At 41.4% G+C, this 26,606-nt stretch overlaps 3 protein-coding genes across 6 annotated transcripts in view; all 3 read left to right on the forward strand.

Annotated features, from left to right (window-relative positions):
• LOC108626538 (cell wall transcription factor ACE2) overlaps nucleotides 1-24,915 on the forward strand; it is a 40,656-nt gene extending 15,741 nt beyond the window's left edge. Inside the window, exons 2-4 of one of the 4 annotated variants that reach the window (XM_026814917.1) lie at nucleotides 17,013-17,907; nucleotides 18,182-18,241; nucleotides 22,904-24,915. In XM_026814917.1, the coding sequence (XP_026670718.1) occupies nucleotides 17,013-17,907; nucleotides 18,182-18,241; nucleotides 22,904-23,103 (1,155 nt within the window). In that variant the 3' untranslated portion in view covers nucleotides 23,104-24,915. The remainder of the gene's footprint in view (nucleotides 1-17,012; nucleotides 17,908-18,181; nucleotides 18,242-22,903) is intronic. The other 3 variants (XM_026814918.1, XM_018027262.2, XM_026814919.1) reach the window with 3 other exon arrangements.
• A 51-nt stretch (nucleotides 24,916-24,966) lies between these two features.
• Snapin (SNAP associated protein) lies at nucleotides 24,967-25,801 on the forward strand. The gene is made up of 2 exons (XM_018027265.2): nucleotides 24,967-25,149; nucleotides 25,462-25,801. The coding sequence occupies exons 1-2, from the start codon at nucleotides 24,998-25,000 to the stop codon at nucleotides 25,778-25,780; spliced, it is 471 nt and encodes a 156-aa protein (XP_017882754.1). The 5' UTR covers nucleotides 24,967-24,997; the 3' UTR covers nucleotides 25,781-25,801.
• Nucleotides 25,802-25,840: 39 nt separating this feature from the next.
• HemK2 (HemK methyltransferase 2) lies at nucleotides 25,841-26,600 on the forward strand. Its single transcript, XM_018027264.2, has one exon. It carries the CDS (start codon nucleotides 25,864-25,866, stop codon nucleotides 26,500-26,502), a length of 639 nt encoding a protein of 212 aa, XP_017882753.1. The 5' UTR covers nucleotides 25,841-25,863; the 3' UTR covers nucleotides 26,503-26,600.
• The last annotated feature ends 6 nt before the right edge of the window (nucleotides 26,601-26,606 follow it).

A 26,606-nucleotide genomic window follows, 5' to 3' on the forward strand; every position in this document is an offset into this window, starting at 1 on the left:
ACGAATTTGATCGTTTATTAATGGCAATCTTGAATTAGTATCAATGTAAATAATTTTATTTGAAATTTGTAGAGAGTAGTCGTATCAGTTTTAATACAATTCCTTTAATAGTGATACTAATTGCCATATTAATAATGCTATACTGTGTGCAGTCCGCAGGCAATTAATTGCTGATAGCAGAGATTAAATGAACAGAGAAAACGAAATGGTCGATTTTCATTGATGAGTACAAGTGCGAATTACGAAGAACGAAGTGCACACTCGAAACTGAATTTGTCTTCTCAATCTCCTACGGCTTATCATACGGCAAACACTTATATACTCGTGAAAGATACATACACTCCGCGTGGTGCATGTTAGAGATCGCTCACTCCGACCAATGTCACATTGAGATTACATTGTTTGCAATTGCTTGCTTTTCGTATTTACACGGATTACCCTTTCCGTCGTTATCGGGAATCGAAAATCGAATTCTTACGTAATGTAATATTTCTAAACTTAATCAGACCTCGCTCCGAGTTTCGTACCCGTTCAATTGCGATCCGTTTGCTATAACTGTTTCTATTAATTTAATACATTCGCATGATTTTTCTGCAGAATGAATCGTTTAGAAAATAGGTTTCCAGAATGAAATTTAAATATGCTCTGCTTCTGCCAGTTGCCGGTTCATTAAACAGTTATTATACGCTCGTTGCCTTTAATATTTTATATATTTTTGCATCGTAATGTACGCTTACGCCTTTTAAAAAAGTCAGATGAATTTACATAGAGGTGAACAAAAATCATCTTATTATTTCATAATCTGCTAACTACTCATTCTTGTTTTTAATATCACGTCAATTTAATTGACAAAGAACAGGCTCGAGAAAACAAGCTTCGATATGTCTATCGATCTCTACCTGTTCCAAAGGAATCTTAAGTTGAAATCAGAATCGATTCTACTAGGAGTAATTATGGGAAATCGAACAGGAACGTGTCCGGGCGGCATTGAAACCGAGAATGTCGTCTGACTACGAGCGCCAGTTTTCACTGTCGTTATTCGCGCGTGGCGCGTGGCACCGGTTCCACTCTCTGTGCCCGCTGGTCTCACCCCCGATCTATCGAACGCGCTCTCGCTCGTCGTGTCAAGGTTGATCGCTGTGCTAGCTCGTAGCTCATAATAACCGCGACAAAGCGGCCGTCGCCTTTTTTTCATCGACCGAATCGCATCGATTCGCTTCTCCTCGATCGACTTCCGCGATTCCTTTACGTATTCTCAACGAGAGAAAATCAAGCTACTGTTTTTACTGTTCACTGAATTCTATGCAATTCGCTGTTAGTATTATAATTTTTAATACGTTAACGTGCTGCGAATGCGTGCTGTATAATTTTTAATTCAGTGCTAATTTTCATCTACTTGTTGATCAATCAATGAGAATCGTGCATTGTTAGGAAAGTCGGGGAATCGCGTGCAACGAAGCAAAGAATCTAATGGCTGGTAGCTAGCTCGTGACTACACGTCGATAGTTATTGGTAATCGGACGAAGCGCAGTAAAAGCCGTAGGTTCATATGCATATATCCTTATGTATCTACTTACGTGGCCGATTTCAAGGTCGTGATTTATACATGGGCGTGTTGCGAGACCGCCTACGACATCGAATATGTATTATCCGGATCGATCTCGATCGAATTTAACAGAGAGGGATATTCGGTTTGGATCGAAAGTTTTTATATAGACGAATCCTTGGGTCGATCGCACGTTTTCCAGGAATTTTCTGTGTAGGCGATAGTGAGAATTATTAGAAATGGGACTTTGTTCAGTAAATTAATGAACAATCGTAGCTTCGTTTTAATCTCGTTTAATGTTAATCTTGCCTTCTGAGAAATGTTGCTCCAAATATTGAATACCCCGCCGATGGGAAAATAGAAGCAGCTTATATTGTAAGCTTGTAGAAGTACTCAACATTCCAGGTGTTTCATTGAACGGAAAGGTTCTACGTGATAAACATGTCCGATCGGTTGTAAAAAAAAATTTATCTCGCCGTGAAATTGACGAGATAAAAATGACCTTAATCCCTCTATTTGTTGAAACTTGTCACACTCGTTGAGCGAGACATTAGTGAGTAAATGCTTATCTCGCATAACGATGATTGGTTCTCGATTCGAGGGTATACGCGTGCCTAACAAGATAAGTAATTAGTGTTCAAATATTGTGATAATTAGATCGTCGATTTATATCTAAAGTAAGAAACGATATTTTCTAAAACAGATATGCTTTGTTGATATTCTGCACATTCTTCACATTCGTTGCATATTTATCTCTTTCACAACTGCATAAAATTCACGGTCTAATAATTTTGTTAAATTATGGAAAAACTTTATAGATTTATTTATTTTATTGAATAAATTCATAAATCGTGTTATTAAAAGAACTGACATTTATTCCTGGCGCATCACTCTTGGTATATTTTAATTAGTTTGGGATCATCTGGAATCGATAGGAAGGCTTTGATTTAAGTATCGTCGCGTGCGTATCGCGATATCCGCGCGCTGTCACTTTCATTGCCATCCACATGTCCCTATTCATACATACTTAAACGATAATTACGATCGGTGAGTCTCCGGAGGAAATCAGTTGTAACGTGCCAGAATGCTCTGTAAAAACGTTTCTGTTGTTCGACCCGTGAGAAAATGCTACTAGAGTTTCCATTATCGATTCAAGCAGCCGTCCTCTTAACGTGTAAGCTAATACGTACAGCTTCTATTCATAAGTCTTAAGACATTTTAAATGCTTATTAAAAAAAACAGACACGTATTTCAAATTAGTAATCGTCGAGCTATCTTAATTGAACGATTATATTAGATTCTTAAATGAATCGAATCACATTTGTTTATTCAAATTGTTACAACTTCTCATTAAAGACTTGACACCATGGAACAGAGAAAATCAAAAGTACAATGCATGTATCATTGTCGAATAAATTGCTGTCTGTTTCATTTTCTAAATACATATTCGAATGATTATCGTTATTCTGCGAATGTCCTAAAAGACGCATGAATGAGGAGGACGCGAAGGAATATGCAACGGCGCGAAGAAGGAAACGGCGCGCGTCTTCCTGGGCTGTGGCCGTGGATTTACAACGGTGCTCGCGCCAGGTGAGCCCCGAGTGTCATAGGTAGCCGTGTACTCCGTGCAGGAGAGTTCACGTACGTGTGTCCGTGTCCGGAGACGCGAAACACTCGGACGATCGTACGTACTGTACTGTACTGTACGTGTCAGGTACACGCGTACGTGTTCGTTATACAACTTTTCCAGCAGTCACGGAGACGTAGAGGTGAGCCGGTGGCTTGTGGACGGCTAGAAGGAAGGGGAACAGAATGCGGAATAGCCTAGAATGTGATGTGAGCGCTCTCCATAGCACTCCTCTCCTCTCTTTCTCTCCTCACCTATCGTTTCCTCCAGAACTCTCAACATCCAGCGCGGGGACAATTATTTTACCATATATTCGAAAGATCCGTCTGTCTTCATTTCTTCCGCGATAGCATGAGATCCATTTCAGTATAGTTTTCATTGAATCACGATTAAAAGTACGAATCATGTACTCTAGTCAGCAGACGATCTTTGAATGGTTAGAGAAAATCTTACAAAAATGGAAGCAGAAGTTATGATCAAATAACTTTAGAAACTATAATTTTTTGATCTCGTCGACTCTTCTACCGATGCGGAAGCGATAGCAAGATCTTTTTAGTTCAAGCTCAACTGATTTCGAAGCTTCCTAGAAGCACGGGGAGGTCTTATAGAAAATCGACAGGTGGGCCACCTGCTAAGGTTCCGGACGTATAAAGGGACGTTTTAAGAGATCCGAACAGCTCTGATCAGGATAACGCGATTAGGGTGGCACCACGGGGTGCCAAACATCTTTTCCTCTTCCGATGATTTATTCATAACATTGTATCTAATTATTGCAGATTTGATTTGAATTATAACAAAATTCGTAACGTGCGTAGAATATCAAAATCTCAGTATATTATTTAAATTATGTAAAATTAAGAGACGAGATTGAAATAGAAATTCGTCATATCATTTTGCATGATCTGAAGTGCATCTGCACACTGGTAAGATCCTTTAGATTTGACCACGAATCCAAGTGATTCTTAAAATCAAGTATCTCCAGTTTAGAAATTTAGTATAGACAGAGGGGAGGAGTGGGAAGATTTTTTGGTAAACGTACAATAAAAGATTATCCTCAAATATCTGTGGCAAGTCAGGAGGGAGTGCATTATATATAGCTAGAAGGTTTTCCGAATGGAGGTCTAATGGCACGACGCGACGGGCCGAGGTCGCGCCGGTGTCCAAACAGAAAATTAGTGGTCACAAATCAACGACAATATCACCGGCATTGTGTCGGATTCGGTTGTTCTCGACGCCTCAGGACTCCCTTTTCTACCTCACAGGCTGCTCCACCTCCATTCTTGTTACTTTTCTGACTGTCATTCCTTTCTACAGCTTCGGCTCGCTTGTCTAACTTAGAATGCTAGCAACAGGCATTTCTGTGCTTGTTTGTTAAATATAAAATTAATATCAGTGGCTAATATAGGATAGCGTTAACAGAATAATTATATGTATTATTCATTATAAATCGGGCATGAGAAAAAATTTTGACGGTCATGAGATTCCTTTCTCAGGGAGCTTTGATAGTTAAGGAGAGCAGTGCGCAACGAAATGTGTGATGAAATCGGACATTAGCAAAATTCTTGGGTACAGATTCTAATGGCCGTGCGAGGGGGTTGCGCAACCAGGTTGGCATGCGAGAGTCGACGCACATGCAAGTGTATGATTTCAATGACATATACGACGCGATGACAGCGTTCGCCTGGTGGAACGGGGCTGGAACCGGCTCGGGCATATAAGCGAGAGGAAAAGGTTAGATATCGTTTGAAATTCTGACATTTCACGATTGTTTCGAGCCCGAACCGATGACACTTCGCCACGCGTTCAAATCGCTCTCAGACGCTTCGCCCTACGAACGATTTCAGACGATTTCTCAGAAGCAAATCTAGATTACATACTCGAAGGATTGCGTTAGCATCTTCTAATGACTAAATTCTAGATTTCTATGCATAATAGAACCTTTGCAGTATCGTTCAAAAAATGCATTTTATCTTAAGGAATGCAATATTAAAAATGGTAATAGTCTTCGCGTGTCCTTGTTCAATTTTTCATAACGTATAACAGATGCGCAAAGAAGAACGAAACAGCTTAAAGCTTTTATACATTAAAAATTCGGTGTCGGAGAAAAATATCGACAAGCACGCACTGTAATTTCATTACGGCGTATTAATAAATTAACTGAAAGCATGTTTCTTGTAACATACTCTTCAGTCATGGTGCAGAATAATCGTTATTGTTGTTTGAGCAGATAAGATCGATCATACTCCACTTCAGAATTAGAGTTCTTTTCTTCGTGTAGAAAATGTGCAATAGTTGACCATTAGAAACAATCAACTTAATCTAATCTTTAGAGCGTTTATGGTGATCAATTAAAAAATTTCATTAGAACACGCACTCAATATTCTGTTTATATTAAATTCTTTTATGAACGTATGAAATCTGGGTTATGGTCATAGAATTTTCTGTCAACTGCAGTGACACTCGGAAGGCGTTTCTATTTTGACTGGATGGCTGCGTCCAGTTGCTTATCGACGGGTAATCTCGCCGAGGGTGTTAGATATTTGGCAGAAGATTCTATAGAGAGGATACAGGTCCTTTGGACATTAATGTCCCGCTGAGATCCCATTCTTCCTCGTCAAATTCGTCGATTGGATGCATCGACAAAATCCATCGGCGTCTCCTTCCACTTATCTCGTTCCCTCCGGCTCTCTGTCCAACGATTCCTGATCTTCTACGCCTTTGCCGGAGAACGGATGCTTCTATGTATATTCGTTCGCGAGTAAAGACTGATTGGAGCTTACCGGTCGACTACCGTCCAGTCCTAATCCATCTATCTCTTCCTCCTGGTCATGATCTTCTTATTGTGTTCACCTAAACCCTGAGGATTAGCTCTCGACGGGAATTTGATGAAGCGAAACGATTTCCGTTTCTCAGAGAAACTTATTTACGTTTTATCAGGGAAATCTTCAAGTACGTTTCCTAGAGGATCTCAAACTGGATTCGTCGATCGTAAACTTGCTTATCGTATCCAATTTTTGTGTCGTCGCACGGGGTATGAAATATTTAATCAGTGTACTACGTTTTCGTTATGCATATAATCAATTCATGTAAACGTATTAACTTTAATCAACAAGTTTCTACGCATGAAATAATTCTTTAAAAGCAGTGCTCAAGTATGAAATATGTAAACTTTATTTATGTAAATTAAATATGAATACGAGGAAATGTTAATAGAATAAAATTACAATAAAACGGAATGAAACGGTGTACGAGGAACAAAGTAAAAGAAGATAGGATAAAGAAACGAAGAGACGTAAAGAGGATAAGAGAGAGGAGAAAGGCGGACTGAGTCAGATGGAAACGTGGTAGAGAAACGCACGTGTGCGTGTCATACGAGTCCACCCAGTATGTTAATTCGCGCTGATGACCCCATCAGGAAACATGCTCGCCGTTGAGTGGAGGAGCCGAGTTTTCGTCTGCTCGCTCGGTACCGGCCGTGTGTGCGTGTGCATGTCATCCCGTGGATACACGCGCGCGGATATACCTGGCTGCCTCCGAACAATCGTCATCCCCGGCCGTGGTCCACGCCCACGCACTTGCTCAAACATTCCAGCCGCACAAACCGTAGCCTAATCGTAATGGAATTACCTCTATCCACTCGTTAGGAGTCATTAATACCCCAGAAAATACATGCGTGTTCTATTAATGTTAATCTGCACCCACGGTCTTAAATACTTCGTATTGATTCCCGATCGGCTATTTATTTTACCAAGCGCTGTCAATGGATTACGCATTTTATATTTTCGTAAGAGATTTAGGCATCGAAAGAATTCTTTAAACTGACATTCTAAAGATTTTATTTTGCACCGTGCGCAAAAACTTGTATAGTATGCAAAACTGCATAATGTATTAACAGCGAAATATTTAAGGATTAAAGGAAATTCCTTTTAAATTTCAAAATGCGTATGATGATATTTCAAGGATAAAAGTAAATGGTTTTTAGATTTTAAAGTGCATATGAAAACGTTTCAAGGATTACAGATACTAAAAAGTTACACAGAAATCAGTCTGAGAAGATTCGTGTGATATTAATTAATTTCGAGGGATGAAGCGAACAATTTCTATTGATGAATACATTTCCTGACGTAAGTCCCAGGATGACGTTCTGCGCATCGTCATGCGACGGGATCCCTTCCATCGCGAGATATCATCGAATTCTTGTTGGTATTAAGACTCCGATCGCGCTACCGTCTCTCAGAGACGTTCATCTCCGATAGGTTCGTACGAGAACGGAGAACCTGGATGACAATGACTACCCGTGGGTCATATTCAGCAAAAGACCAGATAAGCGCACGTGTTAGCGTTCGTACATTGCAGACTCCTCCGGTTTCAAATATCGATACGAATAAATTTGATAATTCGATCAACGTATTATAAATGAAATTAGAATTGAATAACATCTCGTAAGCATGAACCACTTGTAAAACTCGATATTCTTGTTCACTTCTGATAATCATCAAAACATTAGAAATATCTATGACAACGTTATCACGAATTCAACAGCAGCTGCTTTGATTAATTCGACGTTTGATCGAACAAAAACATGTGTTCATGGAAAAAAGAGAGACAAGGCCGATGCAGGCGACAATGGTTGCCCGGCCAGTGACTTTCAGGGCAGAAAATTACTTAATGAATATGGACATGCAACGCATTATGGCATATTAAAAGGCACGTGCGAGCGTGGGCACATCTCACAATCAGTTGTTTCTCCCGCCATTCGACTCTCCGTTAGTCAACGCACCCCTCTCGTTAACTTTTCCCATTTCCATCCGGAATTGAGATACCGTTTCAAACTGTTTATCTTACGAAAGAGGGGACCCGCCATCAAATTTCTTCCAATACCCCATGTCTATAAATGTACTGTTCTTATTTAAGTTCCATCAATGTTCAAGATAGATTATTATTATTAGATTGCAGATTCAATGCGTTTATAAGAAACAGCAAAGTACTCTGTCAATATTTAAATTTCTAGCGATTGAAGCTGTAATCATTATTTGCAAAAACTAAAATGAACGACTGATAGACTTTTCGCATTATTTTAATCTCGTAAAAGATTTGAATCTTATCAGTGGACGATCTACGAATAATTCGACGATCTGATTATTATACATTATTAAATATCCAGATGTAAGCTTCGATTCTCCCTTTTGATCGGGCGCTGTAGTTACTCGATCACGTCCGGGAGAAAAAGATCATCGTTATCGAGTCGGGGGGTTACGCAACGGCGCGTGAGTCACTGAAAACTCGATCCAGGGTGATCCCTCTGGCGAAACCGGGATCACTCGTGGCAACGACGTGCCGCATTAGCGTGATTACACGCTTCTGCTCCCGGTCAGCTGGTAGCTCAGTCGAACTTCCGTGCTACCTGGTCACCCCCCACCCCCCGCCGCCGCCCTCCCCTCCTTGTAATTTGCACCTGGTGCTTTGATTCTATCTGTACTCTGCTCCGTAATCCCGATAAAACCTATACCCTCTTCACACGTTCTCTGTTGCAAGTAAAAATTTCAAGAACGCCTCCTCAGTCTTGAAATACTTCAACAATTTCTATTTCGCTTTATTATTACATGATTTATTACACATTATTTGTTTGTTGTTCTGTCAATACTACTATATTTAATTATGGACGTTTCATATGGTTGAGGAGACGTCTTCAGTTTTTATTCAATGGATTATGGATAGTTCTTATTCGTACGGATTGAAGGTAGAAAGTAGGATTTAATGGCAATTTGTCGTTGCACACGGATTTATATGCGTTGCTGCGTTCGTGTAATATACGACACGTGGACTCCTAACGAGGGTAGTGGATTCATGGGATGCGAGGATCGCGTGAGACGACCGTCTAACAATGAGATCGATGATGAAGCGGCAGGCGAGCCGAACCGGTCAGAGGTCAGCCACGCGAGCTTCTCGCTCCTCTCCTCGCATAGCGATACCGTTCGAATCGATTAATCTAGATTAACGCGTCGCCGACGTGTGCCGAAGTACAAAATTTTCATCAAACCTGTAAATAATTTTCGTTCACTCACGTTTGGCTAAGTGCAATGAGTACTTGTGGTAAATGAATACAACATTTCTTTCAGTAATTAATTTCATATTTAAAATAAAATAAATTGATTCCGGTTAATAAATTGGATGAAAATTCAGGAATAAATTGAATGAAAGAAGAGTACAATTAAAGCACGTGTTAAACGTCCGATAAAAAATTGTAGTTTGCCCCGGTTGGCCTCACCTATACGTCGTTACCGTTACGTCGCGGGCAAATTGTCGTCGTCCAAATTATTCTTCCCTTTGGGACGCCGCCTCGCGAGAGACAATCGTCCCGGCTGGCGAACACCGAGAAAATCACGCGCCGCGATTTCACCGTAACCACAGGGCACGGGAATTTATGCGTGCGTTCTCCTCCCGTTAAGATCATAAATATGAATCACAGGGAAACGTTGAGAAAAATAGTGCGTCCCTTAAAACAATCCGACGTCTCTCATTTGAATGATTCTTCGCTGGCATTACAATTGAGACATCAGTACATTCTTTATCTGTAAGGCAATAGGATTTCATGCGTCGCATGCAAGGATTCAAATCATAGAAACGTTGCAAGTGGAATTTGTTTCGAACACGTCCTCAGGTATCTGATCCGACGATACGTTTTGCAAAACATTTTCGGTGGTTGTATGCAGCGCAATTTCTTCGAATTGGCGACTTTAATCGAACGGTCCTGTCGCAAAAGGAAAGGTGCGAGCGGAGAGGTCACGGGGCAATAAATTCTTAGGGGAATCAATAAAAAAAGCTTGGTGATAATTAGATTCCGAAAACGGAGAACGAGAGCAAGATAGAAAGGGGTTCGGCTCGTTTATTTTCGGAGGGAGCACGCGCGACGATTATTCGGATAGGGCATCGCGAGGGAGGCAGGCGAGGAGGTTTTGGATTAGCGAATTAGAACTCGAAACTCGGCTGGGATCAGTGGCCAGGTAGCGGTAGGACCGCGTTTCTCCCTCGGCGAACGAGCCGACTGATTTATACCGGCCATTCATTCTAATCGTCTTGCATCTCAGCCCGGAGCAACCCTATCTTCTACCGTGTATATAGTCGCGCGAGACACTCCGCCCCTCGGCGAGACCGTAGCTAATTGAATACAAAAATTCGAATATTTAGTCGAGCCTATAAACCATTTAATTAACGAGAATGTCGCGTACGGGAATCTCATAAATACTGCGACCCAATCACGCGGCTCTATCCACTCCCACCGTTTTCTAGTCCTAGTTCCTCTGCCTCAGATGAATCCTGAAGCCTCCATGAATCACGTCGCATTTCGAATGAATACCGTTTTTTTTTCTCTCGTGACTCTATAAAAATTCTATGCATCCCGTTTTAAAATGATTTTACTAAAAAATTGAAATTGATAAGCATGGAATAAAAAGAATGAACAGTGATGGACGGAAATTACGGGTGAGGTAGATTTACAGCTTTTAAGTAGCGTGTAATAACAAAAACGGGGATAAAATAATTGCTGTTCTGGACGAAATCAATGAAATCGTATCGATTAAATTCAGCATAAATGACCGTAATTAGGTCCCGCAACCGGTTTATAGATTTATGCGTACTAGTTATTATAACAGCTAGGATTTTAGTGATCGTAAACAAAGTGGGACGAGAAGAGATCAGTATTAAAATCCTGAAGATGTGTTATACATGAGATGTAGATTTTAGATTTAATATAAAGAGCTTCGATCCACTCTATTCGTTCGTCGTTGCGTCGTTCACTCTTATGTCCTTACAGGATTTAATTATTATATCAACTGTTCTTTTAAGAATTACGACTATCACATGAAAGCTCGTATTAGCTTTTATTAGAATGTTTCGCAAATCGGGTAAGATTGACTCGGGAAGTTAAAAAAATGTGCGATCGGAAAGTGGCGGTCGTTTGTCAGGTAAAAGCTTTTAAGGTGTAGGGGAACGGATGCGTCAGGACAGTTCGAAATAGGGCGAGAAAGGGGGGAACGGTTCTCTCCGGAGGTATGAGTTTGCACCTAGAGCAGACACGCGAGGTCGGCACGAGACCAGGGGTTCGCCCCGTTTAATTAATTAAAAGTGCATTAGCAGGCCGGCGGGGGTTAGCCGAGTTTACGGGGGTTCCTAGATACGTGTGTAACGATCTTTCGACCGGAACAACCGCGATATTACTTTCGTCAACACGAGAGCTAAACGGCTCTTTCCCCTCTTTGCCCACAACGTTTATGCTTCCATAATCATTTCATCAATCAACCAAATTCAACATTACTATTTTCGTTAATTCTCTTCTGTATTATTTTATGTACTTTTCATTGTTATATCAAAGTGTAATATAAAATGAGGTACATATGAGATGGAATATGAGAAATTATTCGAATTTATTTCTCCTTCGAATGAAGCTGTGGATTTATAAATGAAAGATTAAAAAAAAGCTCTCCAATGAATTCATTATATAATATAACAATTATGTTATAATATGTATAAGACATTAATCAGATATGTAATTGAAATGAATTAGGATGAGGAGCACGTGGTACCGTACGCATGGTACAAAGGACACGCGACCGAGGCTATTGATAGCGTGACACGATGATTTGTCCAGGTGGCAAAGAAAGAATAAGCTCCGATTTGTCGAGGCGGCAGGTATCGGAAATCAGGAACGCGTTGCTACGTTTGGGAGCGTGTAAGTAGTATCAACTAGGTGAACGAGGCAGCCGAGGAGCCGAGCTCCGAGATCAAGTCACGCGTAGCCTAAAGAAAGTTGTTTAAAGGTCAGTGTAGCTCGACTTGCATCAGAAATGCCAATCTAGTTACGAAATACGTGCGGGGAACAATGATACCCTCGTCGAAATACTTCTGCGTTCTCTTGCAAAAAAAGTTTTCAAGTAAATCAGAGAATTTTAGCAAATCGGTAAAATTGTTCAGTAGTTCGTTGATTCTGTTGTAGTTATAGAGATGCTTTCTGATTTGTCAAATGTACAAGTCATACATTCATTCAGTGTAATAAAGTCATATAATAAATGTTCTGATTTTTGTGAAATCGAATTATTAATATAAGAGAAGTTGTACAATGCTTCTTATTAATTCTGTACGAAGTATAATAAAGTAATAAGTGTTCGACATTTATCATAAAATGCTAATGCAATGCAATGCAAATAAATGCGTTTGCAATCGGAGTAATTGATCTCTTAGTATCATTTTTCAATAACTTTTTATCCAAGATGAATACCTGACGATTGATAATCGACAAAGCTTTGAGACGTGAATATTTTTGGTGAATCTCACGAATTACATGTCCACGAGCCGTGCGTTTCATATCATACGAAATAATGCTGAATAATTTCACCATAAATACGCGGACGCGTCCACGTGGGCGTAAAGTAACGATAATGCAAGTAAATAATGGACGCGAGAGTTTTATTACCTAGGCGGGTGAATGGCAAGATAGAATCTACGTGGCCGGGGTACAGCCCCCTCGAAGAGAGGAGAGACGAGCCGAGTCGAAAGCCAAGGCGCCAATCATTTTAACGATTCCTTCGATTCCTATGAAAACACCATTTTTTCAATGAATTCGTGCCAGAGGTGCATTCCTTCTTTTATATTTATGTATTTGTTTATTGCTCAATAGAGGAGACCAGAGGTTTTATTCAGAATAGGACGTTTATGGTATCGTTTTAAAAAGTTCAATTCAAATAGAATTCCATTCGTCATTTAAGCATTCTGATATATGTATATAACTTTTTCCTTCACAATAGACTTCACTTTTGCGTGTACCTTACTCTCTGGGTATTTTCTGATTCCGAACGATCAGCAGTTGGGAAATAAAATAGTTATTCAATATATAGGTCATCGATACCAGCTTCTTGCTCTCGCGATTCCGCGATCACGACCTCCGTGGCTCTACCTCCTCGCGCTTCTTGCGTTTACCTTTTCTCGCGAGAAAACAGTTTTCCCACTATACGTCTTGCATTCAACTGTTCAACGATTAGAAAAAGTGGCATTCAACTGTTCCGATTAACACAGTTTCAGTTCAGTTTAATTGAGTTCACGTTATCTCCGATGAAAATCGAAGGTATATAAAATTTATTTGGCTATCGCAACAGCTATTGTTTATGTAGTTCTAGTAAGGTACTTGAAGTAGAGAAATGCGAGAAGGTCGTTCGGTTCGTGGATCGATTGAAGTCGGCTACAGCCGAGGAATTGATCAATTTTTTTAGGGAGGAGCCCTCGCAGCTGGAACTGGCGTTCTCGGTAAACGTAAATTCGCATCTGAACTCAATCCTCGATCGTGCCACGCCTTCACCGTTTCTTTCTTCTCGGTCCCAAAACTTTCTTCCTCCACCGCTTTATTTTCTTCTTTCTGCGGGGCCACAGGCGTCGCCCATCTCGCGCCATCGTTTAAGTAAATTACCGGCTTGCCGCGCGAGAAAAGACACTGCGTTGCACGGTCACCATTATTCTCGTATAAACTTCATCTCCTCCTCTTCCTCCTTATTTTCAAGTTTCGGCGATCCCTCGCACGGGACAAAGATTGCCAGCGAGATCGGAGATAAACGGGCAAACAAGAAGTTTTCAAGAACTTCAATCCTGATCGCGCGCAGTCTTGTCGAATCTTAAGCAATTTCCTGAATATCACGTTACCTGCGATCTTTCAGCTTGAATAATCACAATTGGCTTGATCCTCGACAAGGGTTGCTGCGTCTGCTTCTAAGAACTTACACTTCAGTTAAACAGCAAACAAACAGACTTCTAGCTTTTATTCAAAATAATTTACAAGACCAGATAGGAATTTTCTTTACTCTTCAAGGAAATAATAATTTCACTTTTGACCTCTCTTCCATAAAAATGTTTCTATCAATGCATCGCAGTTTAATTACGAATGAACCTGATGGAAATTTTGAAACGTGAAAACGTATGCGACAAAAGGATATCGTATTCCTCTGGGGTAAGGGGATGAAAGTTCTTTCGATTGATAGCAACCCTGGAAAAGGGGAAAAATGGCTGACGGTAGTCGGTGCTCGGCTGACATTTGCCCGCACGTTTATCGCGATAATACGGGTTTAGGTCAGAGGGTGTGGCCTCGCCAGATTGATTCGGCGAGGCTCTCGCTTCTGCGCTCTATGCTTCGTCACTGCTAACAGTATGGCTGCTTTTCTCGTTACATACTGGTTTTCATCCATTTTGTTTGCCCGACGATGAGTACACAAGCCGACTCTTCAATTTACCCGATGATCCCTAGAAACTATGAAACTGTTACTGTTTTATGTCCGCACCGCCACTTCCGTTCTCCAACCCCCATCAGAGACCGTCATCTTATTTCTGTTTCTACACATTTTCCCATTTCTTCTTCTCTTCAGTAGATGCCACAATTGTTATCAGATAATTTTATCAAAAAAATTTGAGGAGGGATGAAAGAATTGAATACTTGAAAACAGAACAAATACCACAGCAGTTTTCAATTGTTTCTGTATGAGAACGTTGAATAAAAAAATACGGTCACCTAAAGACTGCTTTGCTCTCGTCTTTGTGTCCGTCGTGTCTCTCGATTCGTCGTCTCGGTCTCTTTATCCCGCGAATAATGATAGTGCGGGGCGTTGAATAAAGTTCGTCCATCCGGCTATTAATGCGCGTAATCATAGAGTCAGGGACGTCGGTGTTAATAACGCGTTTTCGAATCTGCCAGAGAGACGAAGAGAGAGGAGAGAGACAGAGCGAACACCCACGCCGATGGATAGCGCGCCGTCATCGCGAGCGATAAAAAACCATTCCGTTCGCTTAGATAGAATTTTTTTTCCATCCCGATCGATCGCGCGGCCTCGCGAGCGCCGAGGGAACGCGGCTCTGCTCCCATTTACATACTCGAACAGTTCTCGTTTGCTCAGAAGACGTGCTTTTGTTCTTTTCAGTTATTAGCTATTTAATCGTTCTAGTCCATTTCTTAAGTAGTTTTCATGGTAAGGTTCCCAACGATCTGTCGCGTTATTAATTATGGCGGAACAATCCTTCCATCCCTCGGCAGTATCTCTCTTCGTCACTCTTTTGTCTCCGGTTTTCGGACGTAAAGCCTATAGACAAATTTGACGTTGTTTCTTTTATACGCGACAGGTATAATAATAGGAGTCGAAGGCAGCAGTTTGCGTCGACGTTGGGTTATTTTATCGACGAACTGGCTGGTACCGACTATCCATCCCGGTTCCTGGGACGATATGGCATTTAAATATAATGTTTCGCGCGGAACAGCGCGCACATCGTGGCTCGCTACAAACTCCTTTTCAAATTGCATATCAGGTACGATCGAGTGTTGCGAGTATACCAATCTTCCGACGATGAATAATTCATTGTGTAAATAATTCATAAATCACTATAGGAGCTTGTCCGCGGAGCGAGCCCGAATCGTTCGAAAATTTCCGATCAGATGTTTTCCTTTTTTTTTTTTTTAATCTTAATTCATTTTCAACGCGACAGTTACTCGTTTCTGCTTATTAACGAGATTCAACGTTTTCTCAACCGACACGTGCTTCACATCTGTAGAGCGTGTGATGCAGAATTTTATGCAAAATACCACATTATGGTAATAAACATTGAAAAGAATCTGAGTCTCTTCTACCATTGCAATTATGATATCTCCTGTTTGTTTATACATCGCATATGTCGTTTGTACACTCCATTCGTTTTCAAATACATTATTAAATCTGCAGGCTATTGATTAAGTTCTTTCTTTAAGAAGATCTTTTAACACGTTACAACGAGTATTTTAACGGGTTGCATTTCACTGCATGACAACGTGTACGTTATTAATGATGTCTACACATTGTACGACAAGGAGGATTCCTTGACTCGTTTAAAAATTCATGTTACGTATTCCATACCGTTCTTTTCGATTGTAACGGAGCTTCTGAAGTACAATGCGTATGTTCTTCGACATTCTCCAAACGCGTGCGTGACTACAAGAATCGTTTCCCTCGGTTTTTCATGAATCCTCGAGAGATTTGTATGACTTACTGCAAAATGTGGTATCTCTTTGTACATTGACTTTATATTCTGTATAACAAACGATTTCAAATTTTATCTGAAAATTACTGTAATGAAGATTTGACATTTGTAAGAGACATGAGCTGCACACTGATTCTTTTTATGTGCATCGGAAATTTGAAACGGTAGAAACTTCTGTGTTAGAAAGGATTTGATTGCAATAATATCTATGCTTGATAAATGTTTATTTGATGCACGAAACCCGAGCGAAGAAAACAATAAAGTCATCGTGTCGAGAGTGAAAGGGGCGGTTGTGTCGTACATTAAAATATTCCGAATGCTGAGAGGAATCGGAGGAACGGGAAGGAATAGGTCGGGTCGAAGGGCGGCGTTGGTTGTGTACAAATCATGCAAAGAATGACGCGGCATCGGTCGAATCCCTCCCATATCTCGGTACGGAACCGTTCTGGTCTCTCTCTTTCTCTCTCCTTTCTCTGGTACATCGTACGTAAGACCTCCTCGCAGCCCCTCGACGACTGCGTTGCATATTAACCGAGAGAGCAACGCGTGTGCGCTTTCGTGAATCAACATACCGCAAGTCACCCGTCTGCTTGCTTAACCTACTCTCTACCCTCCTTTTTCTTTAACCCTCCAACTGTAAACCCGGCTCTTTCGTGTCTGATGCGTTTTAAGGAACACGATTTAAAACATTATTCAGGCTCCACTGTTTATGTCTTACATTAAACAAAATTTGTTTTAAACTTGCACGATTCATCTCATTCGTGGTTAATATATAATCTGTGTTATCTTCTCTGTTTCCAGCAGACGTCGGACTTGGACACGTTACTCTGTCGACAGGACCTCGACCGATTACAGAAGCTCGATGAGGATGACCCGGACAAGGATTCGAGGGAGTCCTCGGTACAGATGGAGGACTTCTTCGAGGTCGGTGGTCCCGTGTGCAGACCCCAAGCGAGTTTCGTATCGTCTAGGAGTCAGCCTGCCGGGAACGACGACGACGTGTTCCTCAGGCCACCCCTTTGGGAGGACATCACCTCCAGCATACAAAAATTGGACCCGGAGAACGCGGATATGCTCGGCTCGCAATCTCACGTTAAAATGGAAACCGACGATGTTGCGTCCCCGGTTTTATCCCCCGTGGAGATTAAAACCGAGCCGCTGCCACCGCCTCCGACTTTGCACCTCCTCGAGGGACCGGCGTCGAATTCGACTTACGCGAACGGTCCCTCGCCCGGTGCGCCCGTCGTTCATCATCGGGCGTTCAAGACGTTTAACAATAATAACAATAACACCACGAATAATAATAATAATAACAGTGGTGGCAACGTCAATGGTAACAGTGGTTCCAACAACAATAATAACAATAATAGTGGTAGCGGTAATGGTGGCAGTAACAACGGCAACAGTGAGTCAACGGCGAGTCATCACGGAGGTGGGAATCAGATCGGCGGCACCGCGACGTCACCGCTTTACGGCTCGATGACTAGGTTAATGTATATTTCCCCGCTGACGCCGCCGATTTCCGATCCCGGTTCGCCGATAGGCGCACCGCCGCGACGGACGCCGCCTCCACCCTATCCCCAACCGTCCATCATGAATCCCCCGCATCGGATTCAACCTCCCATCAGCACCAAATTCAACAGGCGAAACAATCCCGAGCTCGAGAAGCGACGCGTCCACCACTGTGATTTCATAGGTAAACTTGAAAACATTTTTCATCCATTTGCATCGTTAGATTCTTATCGTCACTACCGAAGTAGTTAAACGAATTAGCAATGCCACAATATTTGTGATTCGATCATGTTGATCGAAGTTAAAACGATGTTTTGTATTATGACCGATGCAATAATTAATACGTCGCAATATTCATTAGTATTCCAACTATCGTACATAATTATAGCAGTACGGGACGCAAATTAATTGACTCTGAGTAAATGTAATCGACGTATCGTGTTTCCGAATTTTTCCAGGTTGTACAAAAGTCTATACGAAGAGTTCGCACCTGAAGGCGCATCAGCGGATCCACACAGGTGAGTAGATTTTCCTTCACCAAGCGAAAATTAGACATGTAGCTCATCTGTGTAGCGAAACGAAGCGTTTGAAAGCGCTCGACCTCGCGCTTGGCGTGGGCAGGGCGCGGTTCTCCTTCTATCTTTCTCCATTCAGTCCTTGGGTATCTCTGTTTCACCTTTCTCTCTCGCGTTCTCCTCGAATCTTTCCGTCTGCACGCGCGAAGCGGTGTCGCGCAAAGGAGCCTCTATCATATGTAAACGTATAAGGAACGCATGAAGCGTGGTATGCGACTCTCCGCTTCGTAGACTCGAGCTAGCGACCCACATCCTGCCCGTATCCAAACACACGCGACGCTAACGCGCGAGTACCAACACCTACGTATGTTTGTACACGGGTGAGCACGAAACGAGTCGAGGCTCTGGCCTAATGTCGGGTTGAAACCACCGCGGAATCCTCTGACAAACCTTCCTCACCGGGCATCGACGTCCCCGACCGTCTGTACTTACGCGGTCTGCGTACAATGCCATCAACAGACTGGATTTTATGCAATTATGTGAAAATTCCATGTGAAGTAGAAACGATAAAAAAATCATAGATTGAATCGATTACCCGATGTTCTGAATACGCGTAGAAATTTGCGACGGGACTCGCGGAATGCCAGCCAGAGGCATCTGAACCGCGATGTACCACTTTCCAATTGATACCTCGAGGTTTTGCGGTAGTCATACCTGTTGCACGTTCAATGCAACACCTCGAATCTTGAAAACGCCTTGCTGCAAGCTAAATTAATCCTGTTCTGCCAGCTGGCGCGTGCCTCAAACCTTGACGATTATCCTGGTTTACTTCTAGATAAATACGTTGCTTATATCTCAATTATTTGTATTGATCACAAAGTTCTTATGTATGCAAGTTGCTGTTAGCTTTGAGAAATTAATTGCTGAATAATTTGGAGTGATTGCTTTCTTTCTGTCTGCTTGCATTACTAAAAGGAGTTTCGTATGAATTTGTATGCGTTAAAGCTCATTGAGTAAAGGCATTCTCACAGTCAATGAATTTCTCTGGATGCTTTTTAATATAATCAATGAATATTATGACAATTCTTATTGATTTGCCCTGTACGTTAAAACGCAAATCTAAAGGTGAATCGAGGATCAGTGGCGTATGTTGCGGATCGAGTGCCTCGGGCACGTGGCATTCGTCTTGAATGAATCCCAAGCCGGAGCGTGTATAGGTCCAGCATTCACGGCGGACGCACACGCGTTCACGCTCCGGGGCCCGTTCCCATCCCAAACCATCCCGTCCCGAGCGAGAAAGAATATCGGTCGATCGCTCGTAAATTACGTTACACGCGTGTATAGGTATCGGCCAGCCTGGAACGTCTATATTCGGAGACCGTTTCGGGCCGAACGGACGTCCATCGATTCCTGATCGAGTACAACTCCGTTCAGAAGTCTTAGAATCCATTACTTATTAAAAACATTCGAAAAATGTATTTGAAACAAACTGGACTTATGATTTTTTTATGAATGTATTATTTGCATGTGGGAAATGAATTTTTGTCTGAGTAGATAGTGCAGAAATGTAGTTAGCGGATGGGTGCTTTCTTCTAGATAGTTACTTTTAATCAAATTAACAAATAAATCAATCATAGTTAGAATGCAAAGAATATTGATTATATTTATGTGGATGATGATTTTATTGAAATTATTCTTGATTTATCACGTGATTACATGATTTTCTACGATTTCTGATAATTTCTGATAATTCTCGTATTGAATGATGTTTCATAATCGAAGTCTTAGGACTTCTGACGGGGGTTGTACGCACTCACTACGATCCGCTTAGTATTCTACTAATGTATTCGAATGCGTTATAGCAACGTGTACAGCTTACACGTTGCGTGCTTCTTAATAGGAACATTTCGTGCGCGCGCTACCCATTCCACGATTTTCTGCGAGCCAACCTTGGCGAATCGACTTTTTTCTTATCCGCCTTGGGACCGATCTTATCGATATTAAACGCGAACTGGCCAGCGAAGAAAAACCGATTCCATATACTCGTTCCTCAGAGATCACCAACATTGATTTACCCCAGAGCGTCTCGATACAAATTGAGCAAGCCTATATCACAATTACGTTCGATCAACAATAATTGTCGTACAAAATAAGTTCTACTGTCTCTGTCCTTTATTAATCCTGTTAAAAAGCCATGCAAATATTCAAGTAGAAAAATGCATTTGACTATTGAAAAAGTTTTATATATAAAATTCATGATATGGAACGTCGATGTTATCTTTTAAAGATATTATAATGATCAAACAAATTTTAATTAGATTCTTCAAACTCCAGGTGCATAATAGTTAAAATTTAATAATCAGGCTCCAGATGATTAATGAACTAAGAGAGAGCATGGATAGATTTTCAGGAAGCTGGAAACTTGCACGGTAGCTCGTATGTATAAATTTAAACGCAAAACCGAGTCAGCCTCGCGAGGCGAGCGGCATTCCTGCTTTCGACTTCGGCAGACCTTCTAGTTTGATCGTCTTTTCGCGAAGTCTCTAACGGGATTCTAACGGCGGCGTATCTCAACGATCGAGTGACCAATGAGAGGAATCGGTTACCAACAAAAGACGGATACGAGTTTCCAGAGCGAGTTGTCGGATCGCCGCGAATGCCAGCAGACCGCGCTCGGTGAAAGTGATCCGAAATTAACGGGGACGCCTCGAGGCTCGTAGGCGTCGCGTCGCGTCGCGAGTCACCAGCTGGAACGATATTACACGGCAAAAAGTGTTCGTAGATTATATACGCAAACGTGGAACAGATACCGATAGTGTAATCCAATAGTGATACATGGGAGAAGTTCAAACAGATAATTCCATATAATGTGAATCAAGAGTGGGACATGACATAAATACAGATAGACATAAATTACATTAAATGCGAACCATTTGAATCGATTACTTTTTCATTAAATCAGAGATAGAAGATGTAAAATTGTCGAGGATAAAAACGTGAAAGTATCTCAGCAAAATCGACATTGATTTTCCAAGAATAACTGAGTCTTATCCAAGCGTATAATGGAATGACTTAATACTTGACAATTAGATGACGGCAAACGACTTCGTTTTCTATTTCTACCATGATCGATAGGATCATCGTTAATCATTGATCATTAGACTTTTATGCAAAACAGTATCATTTCAGATAAAAATTTCTTTTTATCGTTCGAACATTGCGTTGTGTAATCACTGTTTAATATTTCACAGATTAGCCCGTTGTTCAGATCTTCTTAAAAGTTCTATTGATCGTTTCCCGTTTTTTTCTCGCGAACGTAATAAAGCTTGATGATTAGAAGAAGCGGGAGACGCGCAATCGGACGATCAATGGGTATAAAAAAAAAGGCCATTAAGCCGGGAAGCTGGAGTGTTTCGCGAAGCGGCACGCCGCGGCGTCTCGAAGAAATCGCGGCGGAATTCTCATGAACGAGCAATACCGTGAATGGATGCGGCTCGTGGTGGTAATACCGATTGTATAGGAGCCGTGCGTGTGGCTAAGACCGGTTGGGGTCGTCTCCATAGCGAGGCAAGCTCCGAGTCACCGACACGCGTGGGCGTATTTCTCAGCTATCCCCTTGGTAGTATTTCCAAGATTAATCCGGGACTCTCGCACAGCTTTTACCAATGATTCGTGAGAACGGCCGATGACAGACGCGCGCGCGACCAGGGAAAACTCGCCTGAATGCCGTTTCTCGCGTCAGCTGTCGAAAGACACGCTCGCCAGTGTTAATTAGTAGGTACGTGTAATTGGAATGCGGGAAGCCGAGAGCTTGTCATTCAGTCTTCTCGCTCGCCAAAGGAAAACCACGTTTTTTCCTTACGCGTCGATCAAGCCACAATATTTTAATCAATTCCTCGAAGTATTTTCATCAAAAAACTTACATAAAAAAGGAAGTTATTTTTGCACCGTATTTAAATTATTCTATCAAACGTATCAAGGATTATATGTACAGAAGATCGCATGAAATGGAGTATTATAATTGTTACATGAAGTATTGTATTAATTTTGATTGTAACGAAAGTCGAAGGAGGTACGGTAGTTGGGGCAAGGGAAAGAGCCATTAGAGAACAAAGCGTTGCTCTTTTGCGACGATAGGCGATAGATATATACGGGGAACCTTAGAAGCTCGAGAGATGCCGCGGTGACCTTTAACTGTACCCGCATGCCGCAATACGCTCACCTGTATTCTAGCGCAATCCGTTCGCGTTCTCGCAACATAGATCCTGCCTGCTCTTACTCTTGCTCCTGCTTTTGCCCTTCGCCTCGCCCCACCCCGCCCTGTCCTGTCCTGTTCCTGCCCTGCCCCAACTAGTCTAGCTTCTCGCAGATGCAACCAAGTCCAGTTAACTTCTCCGCCAGGCGAAACTTCCTTCCAACTCCGACAAAATTGTCTTTCACATTTTTTCCATGTAATACTTAATACGAGCCTCGCGATTAGTCCATTTCCTGCAATTTTATGCACTTCTGTAACAAAATTGTTTGGTTCTCTTACTTCCAATACATCACTCACAAATATGAGATCGTATATTACAATTTCCCCGTTGCATTTTCATTCATGATCGCAGTTTCGTTCTGATGAAAGTTTGTACGCATTGTATGCCCGTTCGTTTCTTGTATTTTTGGTTCCAGGCGAAAAACCGTACCAGTGTCAGTGGCCGGAGTGCGAGTGGCGGTTCGCCAGAAGCGACGAATTAACTCGTCACTATCGGAAGCACACAGGCGCGAAACCGTTCAAGTGCGCGGTGTGCGAGCGTTCGTTCGCCAGAAGCGACCACCTCGCCCTGCACATGAAACGGCATCTTCCGAAGCAGCACGCCAAGTGACCGAGCCGCGGCAACGTTTCGAGCCTCTCCTAGGATGTCAAAAGGGAATCCTGGAAACCTTAGTCATCTTAACTCAAATTGAATTAAGAATCGATAAAGCGTTTCTCATGCCTCGTATCCTCTATCCTTATTCCTCTCATATCTCTGACGCCGTTGTGTATTGATACATTTTCGGCATGAAGAGAACTTGCATCAGCCTTAACGAGAGTGCCTTTCGTAGGATTTTCTCATAAATACGATATGATCGGATTGATAGTCTATTTATAAATTATGGGTACGAAGACGTTAGATTCGATGTCTGAAACGCAGCTACGAGCACAGAGTGGCTGGTCCACTGCCTTAACGGTTACATTCCGCCTTCAGTTCCGTGCCTTTTTACATGAAATAAAGTATAAAATAGTATCGCGACGGCAAGTAACTTATAAACGTAATTTATCTACATTAATTTTCTTCTATAAAAGACGAAACGTTTCCCATTTCCACCTGAAATTATGTATATTATGCTAATTGGTAATAGTTGTTTTTTATTCGGTACACTTGAGTGCTCAATTACCACTTTTATAATTTGCTTCTAATCGGAAAATGTCGAAACGATTAAATTGCGTTGCGGGCGCGAGAATCAATTATAGTGATGCCTTATGTACAAATTCTAGGTACGTCCGTGTACGTATGCATACATTTACAGTATACATACGTACACGTAAGCATACACGCATGTATATGTATATAAATATATCTCGAAGCGCAATTTTTTGGCACGCGGTCACCTATCGCGTCTTTTGTTATTTTTCCAATTAAAAATAATGAAAGCAGACGCGGTGCAACCGTGGGAGAAATCGGTTGGATTATCGTCCAGAAGTTGTCACGTCATATTAAACAAGTTTATACACTTTTTTCTGTGTATAACTGTATACGTGTAAAAAAATTGACATATCCAATTACATATGTAGTTAGTGTAATATCTGTATAATATACGATTCCAATGTCCGGCGGATCTTTCGTCGGTTTAAAACGATCTTATTTACATTTGCGAAAAGTACTAGTGCTCGTAATATATATCTAGATATGATAGCTACGATTTCATTCACTTCGCTGTGAGTTAGAAACCGAAAAGAGGAAACTTTCACGAAGCAGTTTAATTTCTCTCCTCGTTCCAATCGAAAATTAAACATTAGCTACGGCACTCGTACTCTGTCAGCTTTAATTTATTGAAATCAGTATAATAATAGAAATTATACAAGAACTACTTAAGGAATCTTATGAGACGAGGGATTAATCTGCTTTCCTATTGTTTGACTCGCAGTATCCCATTTCCGGCACCTATTTTCGATTACCGATTCACCTGCTGGGCCCAGACACCGAGGAGAGATTACTAAAGAATGGCAGGGATTTTGTGTCCTACGAAAGAGTCGACAATTTTTGACGACCTTTAGAATGTTTTGCTATTGAAATAAGAAATAGAAAGCAAAACAATCGCAGGTGCTGAACAGTTGCCGGATATAAGAAAGTTCTATACAATTTCCTTCTAATTCCATCGTAAAGAGCGATCATCGACTGTGTTTTCAGACCCATTGGTACTCATTCGCTGTCCCATCGATTACACGAGTACTGCCACTATTTAGTAGTGTCTCCTCGGTGGCCGACATTAACACAGATATACCTCATTAAATAAAACAAAATACCGTTACTACGGATTCGATGAAATTTCACGTATTCTCCTACACGACTTCCTCGTATTTTGTTAATAATGTAAATCGCTGTAATTTGTGTGTTGTGTAATTTAAATATATGACGATATTATACGTATTACGCTAATACCGTGTTTGAATTTTATATCGCGCCGCAAACTTCGCGCTAGCGGCGCCACCTGTCGCGGCGTAGTGAGTCGCGCAAAATGGACGTTGACACGGCAAGTGACAATACGTCGATCGATGATAAAATTGACGATTTCTGTGAAAATCCAACGAGAGATGCTTTGACCGAGGGTCTTATGAGCCTTCTCAAGCCTACGGTTGATCAGTTAGACGAAAGGATTCGCGCCACAAGGTATATAACTTCTCTCTTCACATGTAATATACTTCTACGCGCATCAATATAGATCTTGAATATTGCTAAGCTTTCTCATGATTACGCACGAATTCGTTACGTTTACAAAGTTTGGACAGTCGTAGGATATTATATTACTTCCTGTAGCAATCTTTTATCATCATAAATTAAAATCTAACCTCCCTTTCGTCGCATGACGCCGCGATCTTATAGACATGCACAACTCTTTCCTTCGCGTACATAAATCACGAATAAGCTCTTTCATGATTACATTCGTTACGGCAGCTTGACCATTCCATTGGTCTTTTGTAGAATATGTCAAATAGAGCTGAAGCAGCGAATTGAGTCGCTGACAGAAGAACTGCAAAGGATCAACGAAGCTTTGCAGTGCCCATTGGAGACAGATTCGTATGTGAAGAAGCTAGTCAATGCCAAACATAAGATCACCATTGTAAGTAACATCTTGCAAAGTACACAAGAGAGATTGAACAAGATTCATCAAGCAGTGGAGAAGAACACAGTGAAGAGGAAAGCCTTGCTAGACCATAGTTCCCTGTCTAGTAATGCTCCTAATGTCACAGAAAAGGTAGAGCAAGAAGGAGAGAGAGAACAAGAAGGATCCGAGTGGTAACTATGAAATGATTGTGATATATTTGGGATTGGTCTAAACAGATTTTGGGAAAGAGACTGTCGTATATTTTCTGGTATTATATCATGGACACACCGATAGTTAAGTTGTCAGATAAAGATTTAGAATCGGTTTATGAACCTTCGGAAGATTCCTTCCTGTTGATAGATGCCTTAGAGAATGATTTAGAGGTACTAAAATCGTTAAGACCTGTGATGTGCTTAGAGATAGGTAGTGGGTCCGGCGTTGTGATCACAGCACTGGCAATGGCATTGAGAAATCATTGCCAACCCTGTCATTTAGCGATCGATATTAATTTCCATGCGTGTGAAATCTCAAAGAGAACTGCTATACAAAATTCGGTAGATTTAGATACTGTACAAATGGACTTGTTAAGCTGTATACGTGACGATTGTATTTTCGATGTCATCGTGTTCAATCCCCCGTACGTAGTTACAAACGACGATGAAATCTCGAACGGAGATGTCTTATTCAAAGCTTGGGCAGGTGGTGCGAACGGTAGAAAAGTTATGGAACGTGTGTTCCTTACAATTCCTAATATTCTATCTGACCTAGGAGTATTTTACATGTTAGTTATCAAAGAGAACGATCCGGAATATATTTTACGCGTATTTCGAAGTTTGAACATGATCGGAGAGATAGTGATCGAAAGGAGAATCAGAGGGGAACATTTGTATATACTACGTTTCAGAAAAGCGAAGTAGCTAAACATCTACAACCAACAGTTATTCTGTCGCTCGTTTGTGTAAATAAGGAATGAGAGGATCGATTGTGATTTCTGTTTTGTATATATTTTGCTAGTCAGCTG

Source organism: Ceratina calcarata, unplaced genomic scaffold (assembly GCF_001652005.2).
Source record: "Ceratina calcarata isolate Rehan_Ccalc_2016 unplaced genomic scaffold, ASM165200v1 scaffold415, whole genome shotgun sequence".
In the NCBI taxonomy this organism is placed as follows: domain Eukaryota; kingdom Metazoa; phylum Arthropoda; class Insecta; order Hymenoptera; family Apidae; genus Ceratina; species Ceratina calcarata.

What these genes read in the sequence shown, in the direction of transcription:
- Snapin (XM_018027265.2), top strand. Translation starts at nt 24,998, where the DNA reads ATGGACGTTGACACGGCAAGTGACAATACGTCGATCGATGATAAAATT. An exon ending in GAAAGGATTCGCGCCACAAG is followed by an intron (nt 25,150 to 25,461) that starts GTATATAACTTC and finishes GGTCTTTTGTAG; the next exon opens with AATATGTCAAATAGAGCTGA.
- HemK2 (XM_018027264.2), top strand. Translation starts at nt 25,864, where the DNA reads ATGGACACACCGATAGTTAAGTTGTCAGATAAAGATTTAGAATCGGTT.